At 38.6% G+C, this 21,746-nt stretch overlaps 2 protein-coding genes and 2 long non-coding RNA genes across 4 annotated transcripts; 2 read left to right on the top strand and 2 right to left on the bottom strand.

Moving 5' to 3' along the window:
• The first annotated feature begins 8,032 nt into the window (after window positions 1–8,032).
• LOC147664081 (uncharacterized) lies at window positions 8,033–10,024 on the top strand. The gene is made up of 2 exons (XM_086950000.1): window positions 8,033–8,556; window positions 8,925–10,024. Exons 1-2 carry the CDS (start codon window positions 8,130–8,132, stop codon window positions 9,482–9,484), a joined length of 987 nt encoding a protein of 328 aa, XP_086806126.1. The 5' UTR covers window positions 8,033–8,129; the 3' UTR covers window positions 9,485–10,024.
• LOC147664082 (uncharacterized) lies at window positions 9,150–11,222 on the bottom strand. Its single transcript, XR_015305199.1, has 3 exons — window positions 10,520–11,222; window positions 10,039–10,424; window positions 9,150–9,283 (listed from the first exon to the last, which is right to left on the bottom strand). It is a non-coding gene; the product is annotated as an uncharacterized LOC147664082 (long non-coding RNA).
• Window positions 11,223–18,155: 6,933 nt separating this feature from the next.
• Window positions 18,156–20,070, top strand: LOC147664083 (uncharacterized). The gene is made up of 2 exons (XM_086950001.1): window positions 18,156–18,602; window positions 18,971–20,070. The coding sequence occupies exons 1-2, from the start codon at window positions 18,176–18,178 to the stop codon at window positions 19,810–19,812; spliced, it is 1,269 nt and encodes a 422-aa protein (XP_086806127.1). The 5' UTR covers window positions 18,156–18,175; the 3' UTR covers window positions 19,813–20,070.
• On the bottom strand, window positions 19,196–21,269 carry LOC147664084 (uncharacterized). The gene is made up of 3 exons (XR_015305200.1): window positions 20,566–21,269; window positions 20,085–20,470; window positions 19,196–19,329 (listed from the first exon to the last, which is right to left on the bottom strand). It is a non-coding gene; the product is annotated as an uncharacterized LOC147664084 (long non-coding RNA).
• Between the last annotated feature and the right edge of the window lie 477 nt (window positions 21,270–21,746).

A 21,746-nucleotide genomic window follows, 5' to 3' on the forward strand; every position in this document is an offset into this window, starting at 1 on the left:
CGAACATTAAATGCCTCCAAATAGTATTTAATTTACTTCCCGGGGTGAAGAAACCCTTTTTGAGAACTCAGAGTGAGTAAATTGGCCATTTTCATGCACTTTTAACCATTCCATAAATCTTGTGTTTAGGGCCCCTGGAAGCATGAAAACCACTTTAAACATGCTAATTTTAGCTCTAACACTGATGATCCACCTACAAATGTGAACTGACGTTCAAAAATAAAACATTTGAAAACGGACCATTTTCCACATTTCTGAAGCTTGACGTAATGGGGGGGGTGTTATCTCTTTTGTCGAAAATCAGCCGTTTTTGCTTGAACATTAAATGCCTCCAAAAGGTATTTAATTCACTTCCCGAGCCCCTGGAAGCATGAAAATCACTTTAAACATGCTAATTTTAGCTCTAACACTGATGATCCACCTACAAATGTGAACTGACGTTCAAAAATAAAACATTTGAAAACGGACCATTTTCCACATTTCTGAAGCATGACGTAATGGGGGGGTGTTATCTCTTTTGTCGAAAATCAGCCGTTTTTGCTCGAACATTAAATGCCTCCAAATGGTATTTAATTCACTTCCCGGGGTGAAGAAACCCTTTTTGAGAACTCAGAGTGAGTAAATTGGCCATTTTCATGCACTTTTAACCATTCCATACATCTTGTGTTTAGGGACCCAGGAAGCATGAAAATCACTTTAAACGTGCTAATTTTAGCTCTAACACTATGGATCCACCTACAAATGTGAACTGACGTTCAAAAATAAAACATTTGAAAACAGACCATTTTCCACATTTCTGAAGCATGACGTAATGTGTGGGTGTTATCTCTTTTGTCGAAAATCAGCCGTTTTTGCTCGAACATTAAATGCCTCCAAATGGTATTTAATTCACTTCCCGGGGTGAAGAAACCCTTTTTGAGAACTCAGAGTGAGTAAATTGTCCATTTTCATGCACTTTTAACCATTCCATAAATCTTGTGTTTAGGGCCCCTGGAAGCATGAAAATCACTTTAAACATGCTAATTTTAGCTCTAACACTGATGATCCACCTACAAATGTGAACTGACGTTCAAAAATAAAACATTTGAAAACGGACCATTTTCCACATTTCTGAAGCATGACGTAATGGGGGGGTGTTATCTCTTTTCTCGAAAATCAGCCGTTTTTGCTTGAACATTAAAAGCCTCCAAATGGTATTTAATTCACTTCCCGAGCCCCTGGAAGCATGAAAATGACTTTAAACATGCTAATTTTAGCTCTAACACTGATGATCCACCTACAAATGTGAACTGACGTTCAAAAATAAAACATTTGAAAACGGACCATTTTCCACATTTCTGAAGCATGACGTAATGGGGGGGTGTTATCTCTTTTGTCGAAAATCAGCCGTTTTTGCTCGAACATTAAATGCCTCCAAATAGTATTTAATTCACTTCCCGGGGTGAAGAAACCCTTTTTGAGAACTCAGAGTGAGTAAATTGGCCATTTTCATGCACTTTTAACCATTCCATAAATCTTGTGTTTAGGGCCCCTGGAAGCATGAAAATCACTTTAAACATGCTAATTTTAGCTCTAACACTGATGATCCACCTACAAATGTGATCTGACGTTCAAAAATAAAACATTTGAAAACGGACCATTTTCCACATTTCTGAAGCATGACGTAATGGGGGGGTGTTATCTCTTTTGTCGAAAATCAGCCGTTTTTGCTCGAACATTAAATGCCTCCAAATAGTATTTAATTTACTTCCCGGGGTGAAGAAACCCTTTTTGAGAACTCAGAGTGAGTAAATTGGCCATTTTCATGCACTTTTAACCATTCCATAAATCTTGTGTTTAGGGCCCCTGGAAGCATGAAAATCACTTTAAACATGCTAATTTTAGCTCTAACACTGATGATCCACCTACAAATGTGAACTGACGTTCAAAAATAAAACATTTGAAAACGGACCATTTTCCACATTTCTGAAGCATGACGTAATGGGGGGGGTGTTATCTCTTTTGTCGAAAATCAGCAGTTTTTGCTTGAACATTAAATGCCTCCAAAAGGTATTTAATTCACTTCCCGAGCCCCTGGAAGCATGAAAATCACTTTAAACATGCTAATTTTAGCTCTAACACTGATGATCCACCTACAAATGTGAACTGACGTTCAAAAATAAAACATTTGAAAACGGACCATTTTCCACATTTCTGAAGCATGACGTAATGGGGGGGGTGTTATCTCTTTTTTCGAAAATCAGCCGTTTTTGCTCGAACATTAAATGCCTCCAAATGGTATTTAATTCAATTCCCGGGGTGAAGAAACCCTTTTTGAGAACTCAGAGTGAGTAAATTGGCCATTTTCATGCACTTTTAACCATTCCATACATCTTGTGTTTAGGGACCCAGGAAGCATGAAAATCACTTTAAACGTGCTAATTTTAGCTCTAACACTATGGATCCACCTACAAATGTGAACTGACGTTCAAAAATAAAACATTTGAAAACAGACCATTTTCCACATTTCTGAAGCATGACGTAATGTGTGGGTGTTATCTCTTTTGTCGAAAATCAGCCGTTTTTGCTCGAACATTAAATGCCTCCAAATGGTATTTAATTCACTTCCCGGGGTGAAGAAACCCTTTTTGAGAACTCAGAGTGAGTAAATTGGCCATTTTCATGCACTTTTAACCATTCCATAAATCTTGTGTTTAGGGCCCCTGGAAGCATGAAAATCACTTTAAACATGCTAATTTTAGCTCTAACACTGATGATCCACCTACAAATGTGAACTGACGTTCAAAAATAAAACATTTGAAAACGGACCATTTTCCACATTTCTGAAGCATGACGTAATGGGGGGGTGTTATCTCTTTTCTCGAAAATCAGCCGTTTTTGCTTGAACATTAAAAGCCTCCAAATGGTATTTAATTCACTTCCCGAGCCCCTGGAAGCATGAAAATCACTTTAAACATGCTAATTTTAGCTCTAACACTGATGATCCACCTACAAATGTGAACTGACGTTCAAAAATAAAACATTTGAAAACGGACCATTTTCCACATTTCTGAAGCATGACGTAATGGGGGGGTGTTATCTCTTTTGTCGAAAATCAGCCGTTTTTGCTCGAACATTAAATGCCTCCAAATAGTATTTAATTCACTTCCCGGGGTGAAGAAACCCTTTTTGAGAACTCAGAGTGAGTAAATTGGCCATTTTCATGCACTTTTAACCATTCCATAAATCTTGTGTTTAGGGCCCCTGGAAGCATGAAAATCACTTTAAACATGCTAATTTTAGCTCTAACACTGATGATCCACCAACAAATGTGAACTGACGTTCAAAAATAAAACATTGGAAAACGGACCATTTTCCACATTTCTGAAGCATGACGTAATGGGGGGGTGTTATCTCTTTTGTCGAAAATCAGCCGTTTTTGCTTGAACATTAAATGCCTCCAAATGGTATTTAATTACCTTCCCGAGCCCATGGAAGCATGAAAATCACTTTAAACATGCTAATTTTAGCTCTAACACCGATGATCCACCTACAAATGTGAACTGAGGTTCAAAAATAAAACATTTGAAAACAGACCATTTTCCACATTTCTGAAGCATGACGTAATGGGGGGGTGTTATCTCTTTTGTCGAAAATCAGCCGTTTTTGCTCGAACATTAAATGCCTCCAAATGGTATTTAATTCACTTCCCGGGTGAAGAAACCCTTTTTGAGAACTCAGAGTGAGTAAATTGGCCATTTTCATGCACTTTTAACCATTCCATAAATCTTGTGTTTAGGGCCCCTGGAAGCATGAAAATCACTTTAAACATGCTAATTTTAGCTCTAAAACTGATGATCCACCTACAAATGTGAACTGACGTTCAAAAATAAAACATTTGAAAGATGGACCATTTTCCACATTTCTGAAGCATGACGTAATGGGGGGGTGTTATCTCTTTTGTCGAAAATCAGCCGTTTTTGCTCGAACATTAAATGCCTCCAAATAGTATTTAATTTACTTCCCGGGGTGAAGAAACCCTTTTTGAGAACTCAGAGTGAGTAAATTGGCCATTTTCATGCACTTTTAACCATTCCATAAATCTTGTGTTTAGGGCCCCTGGAAGCATGAAAATCACTTTAAACATGCTAATTTTAGCTCTAACACTGATGATCCACCTACAAATGTGAACTGACGTTCAAAAATAAAACATTTGAAAATGGACCATTTTCCATATTTCTGAAGCATGACGTAATGGGGGGGTGTTATCTCTTTTGTCGAAAATCAGCCGTTTTGCTTGAACATTAAATGCCTCCAAATGGTATTTAATTCACTTCCCGAGCCCCTGGAAGCATGAAAATCACTTTAAACATGCTAATTTTAGCTCTAACACTGATAATCCACCTACAAATGGGAACTGACGTTCAAAAATAAAACATTTGAAAACGGACCATTTTCCATATTTCTGAAGCATGACGTAATGGGGGGGGTGTTATCTCTTTTGTCGAAAATCAGCCGTTTTTGCTTGAACATTAAATGCCTCCAAATGGTATTTAATTCACTTCCCGAGCCCCTGGAAGCATGAAAATCACTTTAAACATGCTAATTTTAGCTCTAAAACTGATGATCCACCTACAAATGTGAACTGACGTTCAAAAATAAAACATTTGAAAGATTGACCATTTTCCACATTTCTGAAGCATGACGTAATGGGGGGGTGTTATCTCTTTTGTCGAAAATCAGCCATTTTTGCTCGAACATTAAATGCCTCCAAATAGTATTTAATTTACTTCCCGGGGTGAAGAAACCCTTTTTGAGAACTCAGAGTGAGTAAATTGGCCATTTTCATGCACTTTTAACCATTCCATAAATCTTGTGTTTAGGGCCCCTTGAAGCATGAAAATCACTTTAAACATGCTAATTTTAGCTCTAACACTGATGATCCACCTACAAATGTGAACTGACGTTCAAAAATAAAACATTTGAAAACGGACCATTTTCCATATTTCTGAAGCATGACGTAATGGGGGGGTGTTATCTCTTTTGTCGAAAATCAGCCGTTTTTGCTTGAACATTAAATGCCTCCAAATGGTATTTAATTCACTTCCCGAGCCCCTGGAAGCATGAAAATCACTTTAAACATGCTAATTTTAGCTCTAACACTTATAATCCACCTACAAATGGGAACTGACGTTCAAAAATAAAACATTTGAAAACGGACCATTTTCCACATTTCTGAAGCATGACGTAATGGGGGGGTGTTATCTCTTTTGTGGAAAATCAGCCGTTTTTGCTTGAACATTAAATGCCTCCAAATGGTATTTAATTACCTTCACGAGCCCATGGAAGCATGAAAATCACTTTAAACATGCTAATTTTAGCTCTAACACTGATGATCCACCTACAAATGTGAACTGACGTTCAAAAATAAAACATTTGAAAACGGACCATTTTCCACATTTCTGAAGCATGACGTAATGGGGGGGTGTTATCTCTTTTGTCGAAAATCAGCCGTTTTTGCTCGAACATTAAATGCCTCCAAATAGTATTTAATTTACTTCCCGGGGTGAAGAAACCCTTTTTGAGAACTCAGAGTGAGTAAATTGGCCATTTTCATGCACTTTTAACCATTCCATAAATCTTGTGTTTAGGGCCCCTGGAAGCATGAAAATCACTTTAAACATGCTAATTTTAGCTCTAACACTGATGATCCACCTACAAATGTGAACTGACGTTCAAAAATAAAACATTTGAAAACGGACCATTTTCCACATTTCTGAAGCATGATGTAATGGGGGGGTGTTATCTCTTTTGTCGAAAATCAGCCGTTTTTGCTCGAACATTAAATGCCTCCAAATAGTATTTAATTCACTTCCCGGGGTGAAGAAACCCTTTTTGAGAACTCAGAGTGAGTAAATTGGCCGTTTTCATGCACTTTAACCATCCATAAATCTTGTGTTTAGGGCCCCTGGAAGCATGAAAATCACTTTAAACATGCTAATTTTAGCTCTAACACTGATGATCCACCTACAAATGTGAACTGACGTTCAAAAATAATTCATTTGAAAACGGACCATTTTCCACATTTCTGAAGCATGACGTAATGGGGGGGTGTTATCTCTTTTGTAGAAAATCAGCCGTTTTTGCTTGAACATTAAATGCCTCCAAATGGTATTTAATTACCTTCCCAAGCCCATGGAAGCATGAAAATCACTTTAAACATGCTAATTTTAGCTCTAACACTGATGATCCACCTACAAATGTGAACTGAGGTTCAAAAATAAAACATTTGAAAACAGACCATTTTCCACATTTCTGAAGCATGACGTAATGGGGGGTGTTGTCTCTTTTGTCGAAAATCAGCCGTTTTTGCTCGAACATTTAATGCCTCCAAATGGTATTTAATACACTTCCCGGGGTGAAGAAACCCTTTTTGAGAACTCAGAGTGAGTAAATTGGCCATTTTCATGCACTTTTAACCATTCCATAAATCTTGTGTTTAGGGCCCCTGGAAGCATGAAAATCACTTTAAACATGCTAATTTTAGCTCTAACACTGATGATCCACCTACAAATGTGATCTGACGTTCAAAAATAAAACATTTGAAAACGGACCATTTTCACATTTCTGAAGCATGACGTAATGGGGGGGGTGTTATCTCTTTTGTCGAAAATCAGCCGTTTTTGCTCGAACATTAAATGCCTCCAAATAGTATTTAATTTACTTCCCGGGGTGAAGAAACCCTTTTTGAGAACTCAGAGTGAGTAAATTGGCCATTTTCATGCACTTTTAACCATTCCATAAATCTTGTGTTTAGGGCCCCTGGAAGCATGAAAATCACTTTAAACATGCTAATTTTAGCTCTAACACTGATGATCCACCTACAAATGTGAACTGACGTTCAAAAATAAAACATTTGAAAACGGACCATTTTCCACATTTCTGAAGCATGACGTAATGGAGGGGTGTTATCTCTTTTGTCGAAAATCAGCCATTTTTGCTTGAACATTAAATGCCTCCAAATGGTATTTAATTCACTTCCCGAGCCCCTGGAAGCATGAAAATCACTTTAAACATGCTAATTTTAGCTCTAACACTGATAATCCACCTACAAATGGGAACTGACGTTCAAAAATAAAACATTTGAAAACGGACCATTTTCCACATTTCTGAAGCATGACGTAATGGGGGGGTGTTATCTCTTTTGTGGAAAATCAGCCGTTTTTGCTTGAACATTAAATGCCTCCAAATGGTATTTAATTACCTTCACGAGCCCATGGAAGCATGAAAATCACTTTAAACATGCTAATTTTAGCTCTAACACTGATGATCCACCTACAAATGTGAACTGACGTTCAAAAATAAAACATTTGAAAACGGACCATTTTCCACATTTCTGAAGCATGACGTAATGGGGGGGTGTTATCTCTTTTGTCGAAAATCAGCCGTTTTTGCTCGAACATTAAATGCCTCCAAATAGTATTTAATTTACTTCCCGGGGTGAAGAAACCCTTTTTGAGAACTCAGAGTGAGTAAATTGGCCATTTTCATGCACTTTTAACCATTCCATAAATCTTGTGTTTAGGGCCCCTGGAAGCATGAAAATCACTTTAAACATGCTAATTTTAGCTCTAACACTGATGATCCACCTACAAATGTGAACTGACGTTCAAAAATAAAACATTTGAAAACAGACCATTTTCCACATTTCTGAAGCATGACGTAATGGGGGGGTGTTATCTCTTTTGTCGAAAATCAGCCGTTTTTGCTTGAACATTAAGGGGCACATGCATCAATATGTTGATTTGCGATTCGGAATTTGCGAAAAATAGAGAATCGCAAATTCCGAATCGCAAAACGGAATGCAACAATATTTTTGCGAATTTTTACCGATTCGGTAAAAATCGCAGAAATGTGCGAATCGCATTAATTTATGCGAATAAATTGCGAATTCGCATTTTGCGATATCGCAAAATGCGAATTCGCAATTTATTCGCATTTTCATGCATCACAGCCCAGCCACACCCAGGAAGCCAGGAGCCTAATTGCACACACCTGCCAAGCAGATTCAAACTGAAAACAGGCAGTTGGTGCATTCAGCTCTGTTTGTCTGCAGTGGAGGAGTGTTTTGGAGTGCTGCTGTTGGAGAAATGGAGCCAGAAACTGCCAGTCAGGATGTCCAAGTCAGAAAAAGGAAAATCAAGTTCAGTGAGCAAGAACTGGAGATACTGATAGAGGAGGTGACTTCACACCACGACCAGCTGTTTGGAAAGCTCTCTTTGAAGGTCCCTGAGGCTGCAAAAAGGAAAGTGTGGCTAGCCATACAGGCTAAAGTGAATGCAGTGGGGGTTGCCCACCGGGACATCACCAACCTACAAAAGCGTTGGTACGATTTACGCTCACGAGCAAAAGACAGTATTGCGTCCAGAATGAAGAGTAGTTTGAAGACTGGTGGTGGCTCCCCTGACAATAAGGTCACAACTCCCCTTGAGGATTTGGTTGAGGGGACACTTGTTGCAGAAGCTGTTGTTGGAGTGACCAACATAGACACCTCTGAGCAAGCTGGCACTTCTCAAGGTAAGATTTTTTATCTTTGCACAAATGCAAACTTAACTGAAATTGGGTTGCAGGATGAATTTAGTCATGTGTTTGATGTTGTAACATATAATTGTAATCTTCAGTTACATCATAACTTGCATAGCACTAGTGCAAAAGGCAATTTCATTGAACAGTGCAATGCATCATGGGAGTTGTAGTTTTTAGGTCTAAAGCATTATTCATCAATGCAATATGTACATAGTCAGTTTGCCTATCAAATAATAGTTACACACATGGGAAATGAAGATTTAAAAGGCGTCCTTCTTCTGGAAAACATTGTCTTTATTTTGAATCTTTTTACTGAGAAGACATTACATTGATTTCATGCTTCATTTTTTTAATTATAGATGTACTAAAGGCAAATGAGGCAAACCCTTTTGATGACATCAGCATGGATGTACATAGCCATTCAGACAATAACACCATGAGTTCCTCACCCTCTGTGCATGTCAAAAAAATCAGAAAGTCAGTGCGGAAAGTACTTGAATCAGACTCTGAGCAAGATGGCAATGTCACGGAATATGTTGTTGAAGATTCTGAGAAGGCTGCCACTTCCAAAAAACACTGTGGTGGTCGTAGAAGAATCCAAGAATTCTACCGAAGAAGGCCTCGCACTACAAATCCAAATGACTCCACAGTGGATGATGTCCATGCTAGTACAGTAGAACTCAAATTATTGAAAGTCCAGCGTCTTCAGGGGAAAGACCTGAGAGTGATAAAGGGACAAATGAGTCACATAGTGGAAGACATCAGTGGAATCAACAAGAGTTTAAAAACATTATGCAAGGTCATTGAAGGGGCGCATACTGCCTCAAATCTAAATTCAGAGCGTGTAGCAAATGCATTAGTCACATTAACTGAAATTTTCCAAAGTCAAAACATTGCCAACTGCAATAGACATTTGTGAACTGTTGCAAGTATGCACACATATGCCCGGGCTCTGAATAGGGTGACCAGCAGCAATGCACGTGTAATAAAACACACAATGCGCATGCAAAAGGGGATCAAAAAGTGTTGTGCAGAACTATGTGAAGGATTTAAGAACATTAAAAGAGGGGATCATGTGCTGCCAACTGATGTCAACAAGAATGGAGCTTTTGAAGGCAATGTTAGCAATGAATCTGCAGGTACCAGTGTTGCTGCACACACAGATGACGTGTCTGAAAGGCGTAGCAAAAGAGGAAAAGAAATTTGTATTTCCCCATGCATGGTTTCTGAATCGGTGAAACCTAAAGCCTTAGGTTTGCGTGGAAGGAAGAAGTGATTACTTCTAATTGTTGAATTTTGTTTTTCACATTTTCAATGTACAATGATATGGACTAAGAATTACATTAGGCCAATATCTTGAATTCTTTGCCTTTTATGAAAGTCTTTTTTTGAATGTTTTTTTCTAACTACTACTGTGTGCAACATGGTTTATTAAAGTGTTTACCTTTTGAAGCATCAAAATATGTTTCCTACCTTTTTTTAAAAGTAATGTTGTGTAATTTCTTCCCTTCTTCTTCTCCCTTCCGCTGCATCCGGTCCATGAACTCTTGCATGTGGTTGTCGTGGCTGGTTGAAATTATTTGGTAGCAAATCATCCTCATGTAGTTCAAGGCCTCTCCTAGTTGCTAGGTTGTGCAACACTGCACATGTTGCAACTATTTTGCAACACACATCAGGCCGATATTGCAAGGCTCCTCCAGTCTTATGCAGTATTCTGAACCTGGACTTCATGACCCCAAACGTCCTCTCTATTATGCTGCGTGTTGAGATATGGGCCTTGTTGTACAGTTGTTCTTTGCGGGTAGTTGGATTCAGGTATGGGGTGAGAATGTAAGACCTCAATCCATATGCACTATCTCCTACATTGATAGATGACATATGTAAGTAAAACATCACGGACATTGCAATGGATGTCTGAATCATTACAATTTGCATTAAATTAAATAATAATTACCTAACAAATATCCATCTCCAAATTCTCCAGCAAGTAGGCGATCATGAATGGCACTATGTTTGAAAATGTACGAATCGTGGGCACTACCAGGGTAGCTGGCAACTAAGTCAATGATGATTCCTTTGGAATCACAGATTGCTTGTATATTTAAAGAGTGGTAACTTTTTCTATTTCTAAAAATGTACTCATTAGCAGCTGGTGGACAAATGGGGACATGTGTTCCATCAACACATCCTATTACATGTGGGAAGTGTGCCACGTTATAAAAGTCTAACTTGGTCTGCATTAACTCCTGATGCGTTGAGGGGAAAATTATGTGGTGATTTATCCTATGGAGCATTGCATTCAGGAAGTCATTGAAGAATCTAGACAATGCACTCTGTGACACACCCCCTGCAACTGCTATTACCCCTTGGAAGGAGCCAGAGGCTAAAAGGTGTAGACAACATAAAACCTGCACATGGGTGGGTATAGCTTGAGTTCTACGCGTCTGCCTTTGCAGTAAGGGGTCCAACTCTGCAATTAAATCAATGATAGTGTCTGCATTCAGTCTATACTTATCATATATGTCAGCCTGTGTCTGCCCAAGCAAAGTTATGCGCAACCTGAAAACCCTTTCACTGAGTTCTCTTCTCCTCCTCCCTGCTGCTCTCATCCGCCATCTACGTGCTAGGAAAATTGCTGCTGCCATCCTGGAAGGGATCCAGACTCATTCTGAGGTCCCTTTTATAAGTTGCTAATCATTTCAACATGTGTTGTGTTAAAAAAAAAATTTACCACCTGCTCTCACTTCTTCTTATTTTTGCACTTCCAAAATGTGTTTTCTGAGAATTACTGACATGTGCGAAAATTGATGCATTCCGTTTTTCGCAAATTTTTAAGGAATCGCAAAATTTGCGAATTTTTAACGAATCGCAACAAGGATTGCGAGTTTCTAAGGAATCGCAATTGATTTTGCATTTTTTTAAGGAATCGCACAAGTAATTGCGATTCCGAAATGGACAAAAAAATGATGCATCTCATTTTCAGATATTGCATTCGCAAACGGCCGATTTTTGCGATTCGCACCGTTTGCGAATGCAAAATCTGTTGATGCATGTGCCCCTAAGTTCCTCCAAATGGTATTTAATTCACTTCCCGAGCCCCTGGAAGCATGAAAATCACTTTAAACATGCTAATTTTAGCTCTAACACTGATGATCCACCTACAAATGTGAACTGACGTTCAAAAATAATTCATTTGAAAACGGACCATTTTCCACATTTCTGAAGCATGACGTAATGGGGGGGTGTTATCTCTTTTGTAGAAAATCAGCTGTTTTTGCTTGAACATTAAATGCCTCCAAATGGTATTTAATTACCTTCCCAAGCCCATGGAAGCATGCAAATCACTTTAAACATGCTAATTTTAGCTCTAACACTGATGATCCACCTACAAATGTGAACTGAGGTTCAAAAATAAAACATTTGAAAACAGACCATTTTCCACATTTCTGAAGCATGACGTAATGGGGGGGGTGTTATCTCTTTTGTCGAAAATCAGCAGTTTTTGCTTGAACATTAAATGCCTCCAAAAGGTATTTAATTCACTTCCCGAGCCCCTGGAAGCATGAAAATCACTTTAAACATGCTAATTTTAGCTCTAACACTGATGATCCACCTACAAATGTGAACTGACGTTCAAAAATAAAACATTTGAAAACGGACCATTTTCCACATTTCTGAAGCATGACGTAATGGGGGGGGTGTTATCTCTTTTTTCGAAAATCAGCCGTTTTTGCTCGAACATTAAATGCCTCCAAATGGTATTTAATTCAATTCCCGGGGTGAAGAAACCCTTTTTGAGAACTCAGAGTGAGTAAATTGGCCATTTTCATGCACTTTTAACCATTCCATACATCTTGTGTTTAGGGACCCAGGAAGCATGAAAATCACTTTAAACGTGCTAATTTTAGCTCTAACACTATGGATCCACCTACAAATGTGAACTGACGTTCAAAAATAAAACATTTGAAAACAGACCATTTTCCACATTTCTGAAGCATGACGTAATGTGTGGGTGTTATCTCTTTTGTCGAAAATCAGCCGTTTTTGCTCGAACATTAAATGCCTCCAAATGGTATTTAATTCACTTCCCGGGGTGAAGAAACCCTTTTTGAGAACTCAGAGTGAGTAAATTGGCCATTTTCATGCACTTTTAACCATTCCATAAATCTTGTGTTTAGGGCCCCTGGAAGCATGAAAATCACTTTAAACATGCTAATTTTAGCTCTAACACTGATGATCCACCTACAAATGTGAACTGACGTTCAAAAATAAAACATTTGAAAACGGACCATTTTCCACATTTCTGAAGCATGACGTAATGGGGGGGTGTTATCTCTTTTCTCGAAAATCAGCCGTTTTTGCTTGAACATTAAAAGCCTCCAAATGGTATTTAATTCACTTCCCGAGCCCCTGGAAGCATGAAAATCACTTTAAACATGCTAATTTTAGCTCTAACACTGATGATCCACCTACAAATGTGAACTGACGTTCAAAAATAAAACATTTGAAAACGGACCATTTTCCACATTTCTGAAGCATGACGTAATGGGGGGGTGTTATCTCTTTTGTCGAAAATCAGCCGTTTTTGCTCGAACATTAAATGCCTCCAAATAGTATTTAATTCACTTCCCGGGGTGAAGAAACCCTTTTTGAGAACTCAGAGTGAGTAAATTGGCCATTTTCATGCACTTTTAACCATTCCATAAATCTTGTGTTTAGGGCCCCTGGAAGCATGAAAATCACTTTAAACATGCTAATTTTAGCTCTAACACTGATGATCCACCAACAAATGTGAACTGACGTTCAAAAATAAAACATTGGAAAACGGACCATTTTCCACATTTCTGAAGCATGACGTAATGGGGGGGTGTTATCTCTTTTGTCGAAAATCAGCCGTTTTTGCTTGAACATTAAATGCCTCCAAATGGTATTTAATTACCTTCCCGAGCCCATGGAAGCATGAAAATCACTTTAAACATGCTAATTTTAGCTCTAACACCGATGATCCACCTACAAATGTGAACTGAGGTTCAAAAATAAAACATTTGAAAACAGACCATTTTCCACATTTCTGAAGCATGACGTAATGGGGGGGTGTTATCTCTTTTGTCGAAAATCAGCCGTTTTTGCTCGAACATTAAATGCCTCCAAATGGTATTTAATTCACTTCCCGGGTGAAGAAACCCTTTTTGAGAACTCAGAGTGAGTAAATTGGCCATTTTCATGCACTTTTAACCATTCCATAAATCTTGTGTTTAGGGCCCCTGGAAGCATGAAAATCACTTTAAACATGCTAATTTTAGCTCTAAAACTGATGATCCACCTACAAATGTGAACTGACGTTCAAAAATAAAACATTTGAAAGATGGACCATTTTCCACATTTCTGAAGCATGACGTAATGGGGGGGTGTTATCTCTTTTGTCGAAAATCAGCCGTTTTTGCTCGAACATTAAATGCCTCCAAATAGTATTTAATTTACTTCCCGGGGTGAAGAAACCCTTTTTGAGAACTCAGAGTGAGTAAATTGGCCATTTTCATGCACTTTTAACCATTCCATAAATCTTGTGTTTAGGGCCCCTGGAAGCATGAAAATCACTTTAAACATGCTAATTTTAGCTCTAACACTGATGATCCACCTACAAATGTGAACTGACGTTCAAAAATAAAACATTTGAAAATGGACCATTTTCCATATTTCTGAAGCATGACGTAATGGGGGGGTGTTATCTCTTTTGTCGAAAATCAGCCGTTTTGCTTGAACATTAAATGCCTCCAAATGGTATTTAATTCACTTCCCGAGCCCCTGGAAGCATGAAAATCACTTTAAACATGCTAATTTTAGCTCTAACACTGATAATCCACCTACAAATGGGAACTGACGTTCAAAAATAAAACATTTGAAAACGGACCATTTTCCATATTTCTGAAGCATGACGTAATGGGGGGGGTGTTATCTCTTTTGTCGAAAATCAGCCGTTTTTGCTTGAACATTAAATGCCTCCAAATGGTATTTAATTCACTTCCCGAGCCCCTGGAAGCATGAAAATCACTTTAAACATGCTAATTTTAGCTCTAAAACTGATGATCCACCTACAAATGTGAACTGACGTTCAAAAATAAAACATTTGAAAGATTGACCATTTTCCACATTTCTGAAGCATGACGTAATGGGGGGGTGTTATCTCTTTTGTCGAAAATCAGCCATTTTTGCTCGAACATTAAATGCCTCCAAATAGTATTTAATTTACTTCCCGGGGTGAAGAAACCCTTTTTGAGAACTCAGAGTGAGTAAATTGGCCATTTTCATGCACTTTTAACCATTCCATAAATCTTGTGTTTAGGGCCCCTTGAAGCATGAAAATCACTTTAAACATGCTAATTTTAGCTCTAACACTGATGATCCACCTACAAATGTGAACTGACGTTCAAAAATAAAACATTTGAAAACGGACCATTTTCCATATTTCTGAAGCATGACGTAATGGGGGGGTGTTATCTCTTTTGTCGAAAATCAGCCGTTTTTGCTTGAACATTAAATGCCTCCAAATGGTATTTAATTCACTTCCCGAGCCCCTGGAAGCATGAAAATCACTTTAAACATGCTAATTTTAGCTCTAACACTTATAATCCACCTACAAATGGGAACTGACGTTCAAAAATAAAACATTTGAAAACGGACCATTTTCCACATTTCTGAAGCATGACGTAATGGGGGGGTGTTATCTCTTTTGTGGAAAATCAGCCGTTTTTGCTTGAACATTAAATGCCTCCAAATGGTATTTAATTACCTTCACGAGCCCATGGAAGCATGAAAATCACTTTAAACATGCTAATTTTAGCTCTAACACTGATGATCCACCTACAAATGTGAACTGACGTTCAAAAATAAAACATTTGAAAACGGACCATTTTCCACATTTCTGAAGCATGACGTAATGGGGGGGTGTTATCTCTTTTGTCGAAAATCAGCCGTTTTTGCTCGAACATTAAATGCCTCCAAATAGTATTTAATTTACTTCCCGGGGTGAAGAAACCCTTTTTGAGAACTCAGAGTGAGTAAATTGGCCATTTTCATGCACTTTTAACCATTCCATAAATCTTGTGTTTAGGGCCCCTGGAAGCATGAAAATCACTTTAAACATGCTAATTTTAGCTCTAACACTGATGATCCACCTACAAATGTGAACTGACGTTCAAAAATAAAACATTTGAAAACGGACCATTTTCCACATTTCTGAAGCATGATGTAATGGGGGGGTGTTATCTCTTTTGTCGAAAATCAGCCGTTTTTGCTCGAACATTAAATGCCTCCAAATAGTATTTAATTCACTTCCCGGGGTGAAGAAACCCTTTTTGAGAACTCAGAGTGAGTAAATTGGCCGTTTTCATACACTTTAACCATCCATAAATCTTGTGTTTAGGGCCCCTGGAAGCATGAAAATCACTTTAAACATGCTAATTTTAGCTCTAACACTGATGATCCACCTACAAATGTGAACTGACGTTCAAAAATAATTCATTTGAAAACGGACCATTTTCCACATTTCTGAAGCATGACGTAATGGGGGGGTGTTATCTCTTTTGTAGAAAATCAGCCGTTTTTGCTTGAACATTAAATGCCTCCAAATGGTATTTAATTACCTTCCCAAGCCCATGGAAGCATGAAAATCACTTTAAACATGCTAATTTTAGCTCTAACACTGATGATCCACCTACAAATGTGAACTGAGGTTCAAAAATAAAACATTTGAAAACAGACCATTTTCCACATTTCTGAAGCATGACGTAATGGGGGGTGTTGTCTCTTTTGTCGAAAATCAGCCGTTTTTGCTCGAACATTTAATGCCTCCAAATGGTATTTAATACACTTCCCGGGGTGAAGAAACCCTTTTTGAGAACTCAGAGTGAGTAAATTGGCCATTTTCATGCACTTTTAACCATTCCATAAATCTTGTGTTTAGGGCCCCTGGAAGCATGAAAATCACTTTAAACATGCTAATTTTAGCTCTAACACTGATGATCCACCTACAAATGTGATCTGACGTTCAAAAATAAAACATTTGAAAACGGACCATTTTCACATTTCTGAAGCATGACGTAATGGGGGGGGTGTTATCTCTTTTGTCGAAAATCAGCCGTTTTTGCTCGAACATTAAATGCCTCCAAATAGTATTTAATTTACTTCCCGGGGTGAAGAAACCCTTTTTGAGAACTCAGAGTGAGTAAATTGGCCATTTTCATGCACTTTTAACCATTCCATAAATCTTGTGTTTAGGGCCCCTGGAAGCATGAAAATCACTTTAAACATGCTAATTTTAGCTCTAACACTGATGATCCACCTACAAATGTGAACTGACGTTCAAAAATAAAACATTTGAAAACGGACCATTTTCCACATTTCTGAAGCATGACGTAATGGAGGGGTGTTATCTCTTTTGTCGAAAATCAGCCATTTTTGCTTGAACATTAAATGCCTCCAAATGGTATTTAATTCACTTCCCGAGCCCCTGGAAGCATGAAAATCACTTTAAACATGCTAATTTTAGCTCTAACACTGATAATCCACCTACAAATGGGAACTGACGTTCAAAAATAAAACATTTGAAAACGGACCATTTTCCACATTTCTGAAGCATGACGTAATGGGGGGGTGTTATCTCTTTTGTGGAAAATCAGCCGTTTTTGCTTGAACATTAAATGCCTCCAAATGGTATTTAATTACCTTCACGAGCCCATGGAAGCATGAAAATCACTTTAAACATGCTAATTTTAGCTCTAACACTGATGATCCACCTACAAATGTGAACTGACGTTCAAAAATAAAACATTTGAAAACGGACCATTTTCCACATTTCTGAAGCATGACGTAATGGGGGGGTGTTATCTCTTTTGTCGAAAATCAGCCGTTTTTGCTCGAACATTAAATGCCTCCAAATAGTATTTAATTTACTTCCCGGGGTGAAGAAACCCTTTTTGAGAACTCAGAGTGAGTAAATTGGCCATTTTCATGCACTTTTAACCATTCCATAAATCTTGTGTTTAGGGCCCCTGGAAGCATGAAAATCACTTTAAACATGCTAATTTTAGCTCTAACACTGATGATCCACCTACAAATGTGAACTGACGTTCAAAAATAAAACATTTGAAAACAGACCATTTTCCACATTTCTGAAGCATGACGTAATGGGGGGGTGTTATCTCTTTTGTCGAAAATCAGCCGTTTTTGCTTGAACATTAAGGGGCACATGCATCAATATGTTGATTTGCGATTCGGAATTTGCGAAAAATAGAGAATCGCAAATTCCGAATCGCAAAACGGAATGCAACAATATTTTTGCGAATTTTTACCGATTCGGTAAAAATCGCAGAAATGTGCGAATCGCATTAATTTATGCGAATAAATTGCGAATTCGCATTTTGCGATATCGCAAAATGCGAATTCGCAATTTATTCGCATTTTCATGCATCACAGACCAGCCACACCCAGGAAGCCAGGAGCCTAATTGCACACACCTGCCAAGCAGATTCAAACTGAAAACAGGCAGTTGGTGCATTCAGCTCTGTTTGTCTGCAGTGGAGGAGTGTTTTGGAGTGCTGCTGTTGGAGAAATGGAGCCAGAAACTGCCAGTCAGGATGTCCAAGTCAGAAAAAGGAAAATCAAGTTCAGTGAGCAAGAACTGGAGATACTGATAGAGGAGGTGACTTCACACCACGACCAGCTGTTTGGAAAGCTCTCTTTGAAGGTCCCTGAGGCTGCAAAAAGGAAAGTGTGGCTAGCCATACAGGCTAAAGTGAATGCAGTGGGGGTTGCCCACCGGGACATCACCAACCTACAAAAGCGTTGGTACGATTTACGCTCACGAGCAAAAGACAGTATTGCGTCCAGAATGAAGAGTAGTTTGAAGACTGGTGGTGGCTCCCCTGACAATAAGGTCACAACTCCCCTTGAGGATTTGGTTGAGGGGACACTTGTTGCAGAAGCTGTTGTTGGAGTGACCAACATAGACACCTCTGAGCAAGCTGGCACTTCTCAAGGTAAGATTTTTTATCTTTGCACAAATGCAAACTTAACTGAAATTGGGTTGCAGGATGAATTTAGTCATGTGTTTGATGTTGTAACATATAATTGTAATCTTCAGTTACATCATAACTTGCATAGCACTAGTGCAAAAGGCAATTTCATTGAACAGTGCAATGCATCATGGGAGTTGTAGTTTTTAGGTCTAAAGCATTATTCATCAATGCAATATGTACATAGTCAGTTTGCCTATCAAATAATAGTTACACACATGGGAAATGAAGATTTAAAAGGCGTCCTTCTTCTGGAAAACATTGTCTTTATTTTGAATCTTTTTACTGAGAAGACATTACATTGATTTCATGCTTCATTTTTTTAATTATAGATGTACTAAAGGCAAATGAGGCAAACCCTTTTGATGACATCAGCATGGATGTACATAGCCATTCAGACAATAACACCATGAGTTCCTCACCCTCTGTGCATGTCAAAAAAATCAGAAAGTCAGTGCGGAAAGTACTTGAATCAGACTCTGAGCAAGATGGCAATGTCACGGAATATGTTGTTGAAGATTCTGAGAAGGCTGCCACTTCCAAAAAACACTGTGGTGGTCGTAGAAGAATCCAAGAATTCTACCGAAGAAGGCCTCGCACTACAAATCCAAATGACTCCACAGTGGATGATGTCCATGCTAGTACAGTAGAACTCAAATTATTGAAAGTCCAGCGTCTTCAGGGGAAAGACCTGAGAGTGATAAAGGGACAAATGAGTCACATAGTGGAAGACATCAGTGGAATCAACAAGAGTTTAAAAACATTATGCAAGGTCATTGAAGGGGCGCATACTGCCTCAAATCTAAATTCAGAGCGTGTAGCAAATGCATTAGTCACATTAACTGAAATTTTCCAAAGTCAAAACATTGCCAACTGCAATAGACATTTGAGAACTGTTGCAAGTATGCACACATATGCCCGGGCTCTGAATAGGGTGACCAGCAGCAATGCACGTGTAATAAAACACACAATGCGCATGCAAAAGGGGATCAAAAAGTGTTGTGCAGAACTATGTGAAGGATTTAAGAACATTAAAAGAGGGGATCATGTGCTGCCAACTGATGTCAACAAGAATGGAGCTTTTGAAGGCAATGTTAGCAATGAATCTGCAGGTACCAGTGTTGCTGCACACACAGATGACGTGTCTGAAAGGCGTAGCAAAAGAGGAAAATAAATTTGTATTTCCCCATGCATGGTTTCTGAATCGGTGAAACCTAAAGCCTTAGGTTTGCGTGGAAGGAAGAAGTGATTACTTCTAATTGTTGAATTTTGTTTTTCACATTTTCAATGTACAATGATATGGACTAAGAATTACATTAGGCCAATATCTTGAATTCTTTGCCTTTTATGAAAGTCTTTTTTTGAATGTTTTTTTCTAACTACTACTGTGTGCAACATGGTTTATTAAAGTGTTTACCTTTTGAAGCATCAAAATATGTTTCCTACCTTTTTTTAAAAGTAATGTTGTGTAATTTCTTCCCTTCTTCTTCTCCCTTCCGCTGCATCCGGTCCATGAACTCTTGCATGTGGTTGTCGTGGCTGGTTGAAATTATTTGGTAGCAAATCATCCTCATGTAGTTCAAGGCCTCTCCTAGTTGCTAGGTTGTGCAACACTGCACATGTTGCAACTATTTTGCAACACACATCAGGCCGATATTGCAAGGCTCCTCCAGTCTTATGCAGTATTCTGAACCTGGACTTCATGACCCCAAACGTCCTCTCTATTATGCTGCGTGTTGAGATATGGGCCTTGTTGTACAGTTGTTCTTTGCGGGTAGTTGGATTCAGGTATGGGGTGAGAATGTAAGACCTCAATCCATATGCACTATCTCCTACATTGATAGATGACATATGTAAGTAAAACATCACGGACATTGCAATGGATGTCTGAATCATTACAATTTGCATTAAATTAAATAATAATTACCTAACAAATATCCATCTCCAAATTCTCCAGCAAGTAGGCGATCATGAATGGCACTATGTTTGAAAATGTACGAATCGTGGGCACTACCAGGGTAGCTGGCAACTAAGTCAATGATGATTCCTTTGGAATCACAGATTGCTTGTATATTTAAAGAGTGGTAACTTTTTCTATTTCTAAAAATGTACTCATTAGCAGCTGGTGGACAAATGGGGACATGTGTTCCATCAACACATCCTATTACATGTGGGAAGTGTGCCACGTTATAAAAGTCTAACTTGGTCTGCATTAACTCCTGATGCGTTGAGGGGAAAATTATGTGGTGATTTATCCTATGGAGCATTGCATTCAGGAAGTCATTGAAGAATCTAGACAATGCACTCTGTGACACACCCCCTGCAACTGCTATTACCCCTTGGAAGGAGCCAGAGGCTAAAAGGTGTAGACAACATAAAACCTGCACATGGGTGGGTATAGCTTGAGTTCTACGCGTCTGCCTTTGCAGTAAGGGGTCCAACTCTGCAATTAAATCAATGATAGTGTCTGCATTCAGTCTATACTTATCATATATGTCAGCCTGTGTCTGCCCAAGCAAAGTTATGCGCAACCTGAAAACCCTTTCACTGAGTTCTCTTCTCCTCCTCCCTGCTGCTCTCATCCGCCATCTACGTGCTAGGAAAATTGCTGCTGCCATCCTGGAAGGGATCCAGACTCATTCTGAGGTCCCTTTTATAAGTTGCTAATCATTTCAACATGTGTTGTGTTAAAAAAAAAATTTACCACCTGCTCTCACTTCTTCTTATTTTTGCACTTCCAAAATGTGTTTTCTGAGAATTACTGACATGTGCGAAAATTGATGCATTCCGTTTTTCGCAAATTTTTAAGGAATCGCAAAATTTGCGAATTTTTAACGAATCGCAACAAGGATTGCGAGTTTCTAAGGAATCGCAATTGATTTTGCATTTTTTTAAGGAATCGCACAAGTAATTGCGATTCCGAAATGGACAAAAAAATGATGCATCTCATTTTCAGATATTGCATTCGCAAACGGCCGATTTTTGCGATTCGCACCGTTTGCGAATGCAAAATCTGTTGATGCATGTGCCCCTAAGTTCCTCCAAATGGTATTTAATTCACTTCCCGAGCCCCTGGAAGCATGAAAATCACTTTAAACATGCTAATTT

Source organism: Lissotriton vulgaris, unplaced genomic scaffold (genome assembly GCF_964263255.1).
Source record: "Lissotriton vulgaris unplaced genomic scaffold, aLisVul1.2 SCAFFOLD_359, whole genome shotgun sequence".
In the NCBI taxonomy this organism is placed as follows: Eukaryota; Metazoa; Chordata; class Amphibia; order Caudata; family Salamandridae; genus Lissotriton; species Lissotriton vulgaris.

What these genes read in the sequence shown, in the direction of transcription:
- LOC147664081 (XM_086950000.1), top strand. Translation starts at nt 8,130, where the DNA reads ATGGAGCCAGAAACTGCCAGTCAGGATGTCCAAGTCAGAAAAAGGAAA. An exon ending in GCAAGCTGGCACTTCTCAAG is followed by an intron (nt 8,557 to 8,924) that starts GTAAGATTTTTT and finishes TTTTAATTATAG; the next exon opens with ATGTACTAAAGGCAAATGAG.
- LOC147664083 (XM_086950001.1), top strand. Translation starts at nt 18,176, where the DNA reads ATGGAGCCAGAAACTGCCAGTCAGGATGTCCAAGTCAGAAAAAGGAAA. An exon ending in GCAAGCTGGCACTTCTCAAG is followed by an intron (nt 18,603 to 18,970) that starts GTAAGATTTTTT and finishes TTTTAATTATAG; the next exon opens with ATGTACTAAAGGCAAATGAG.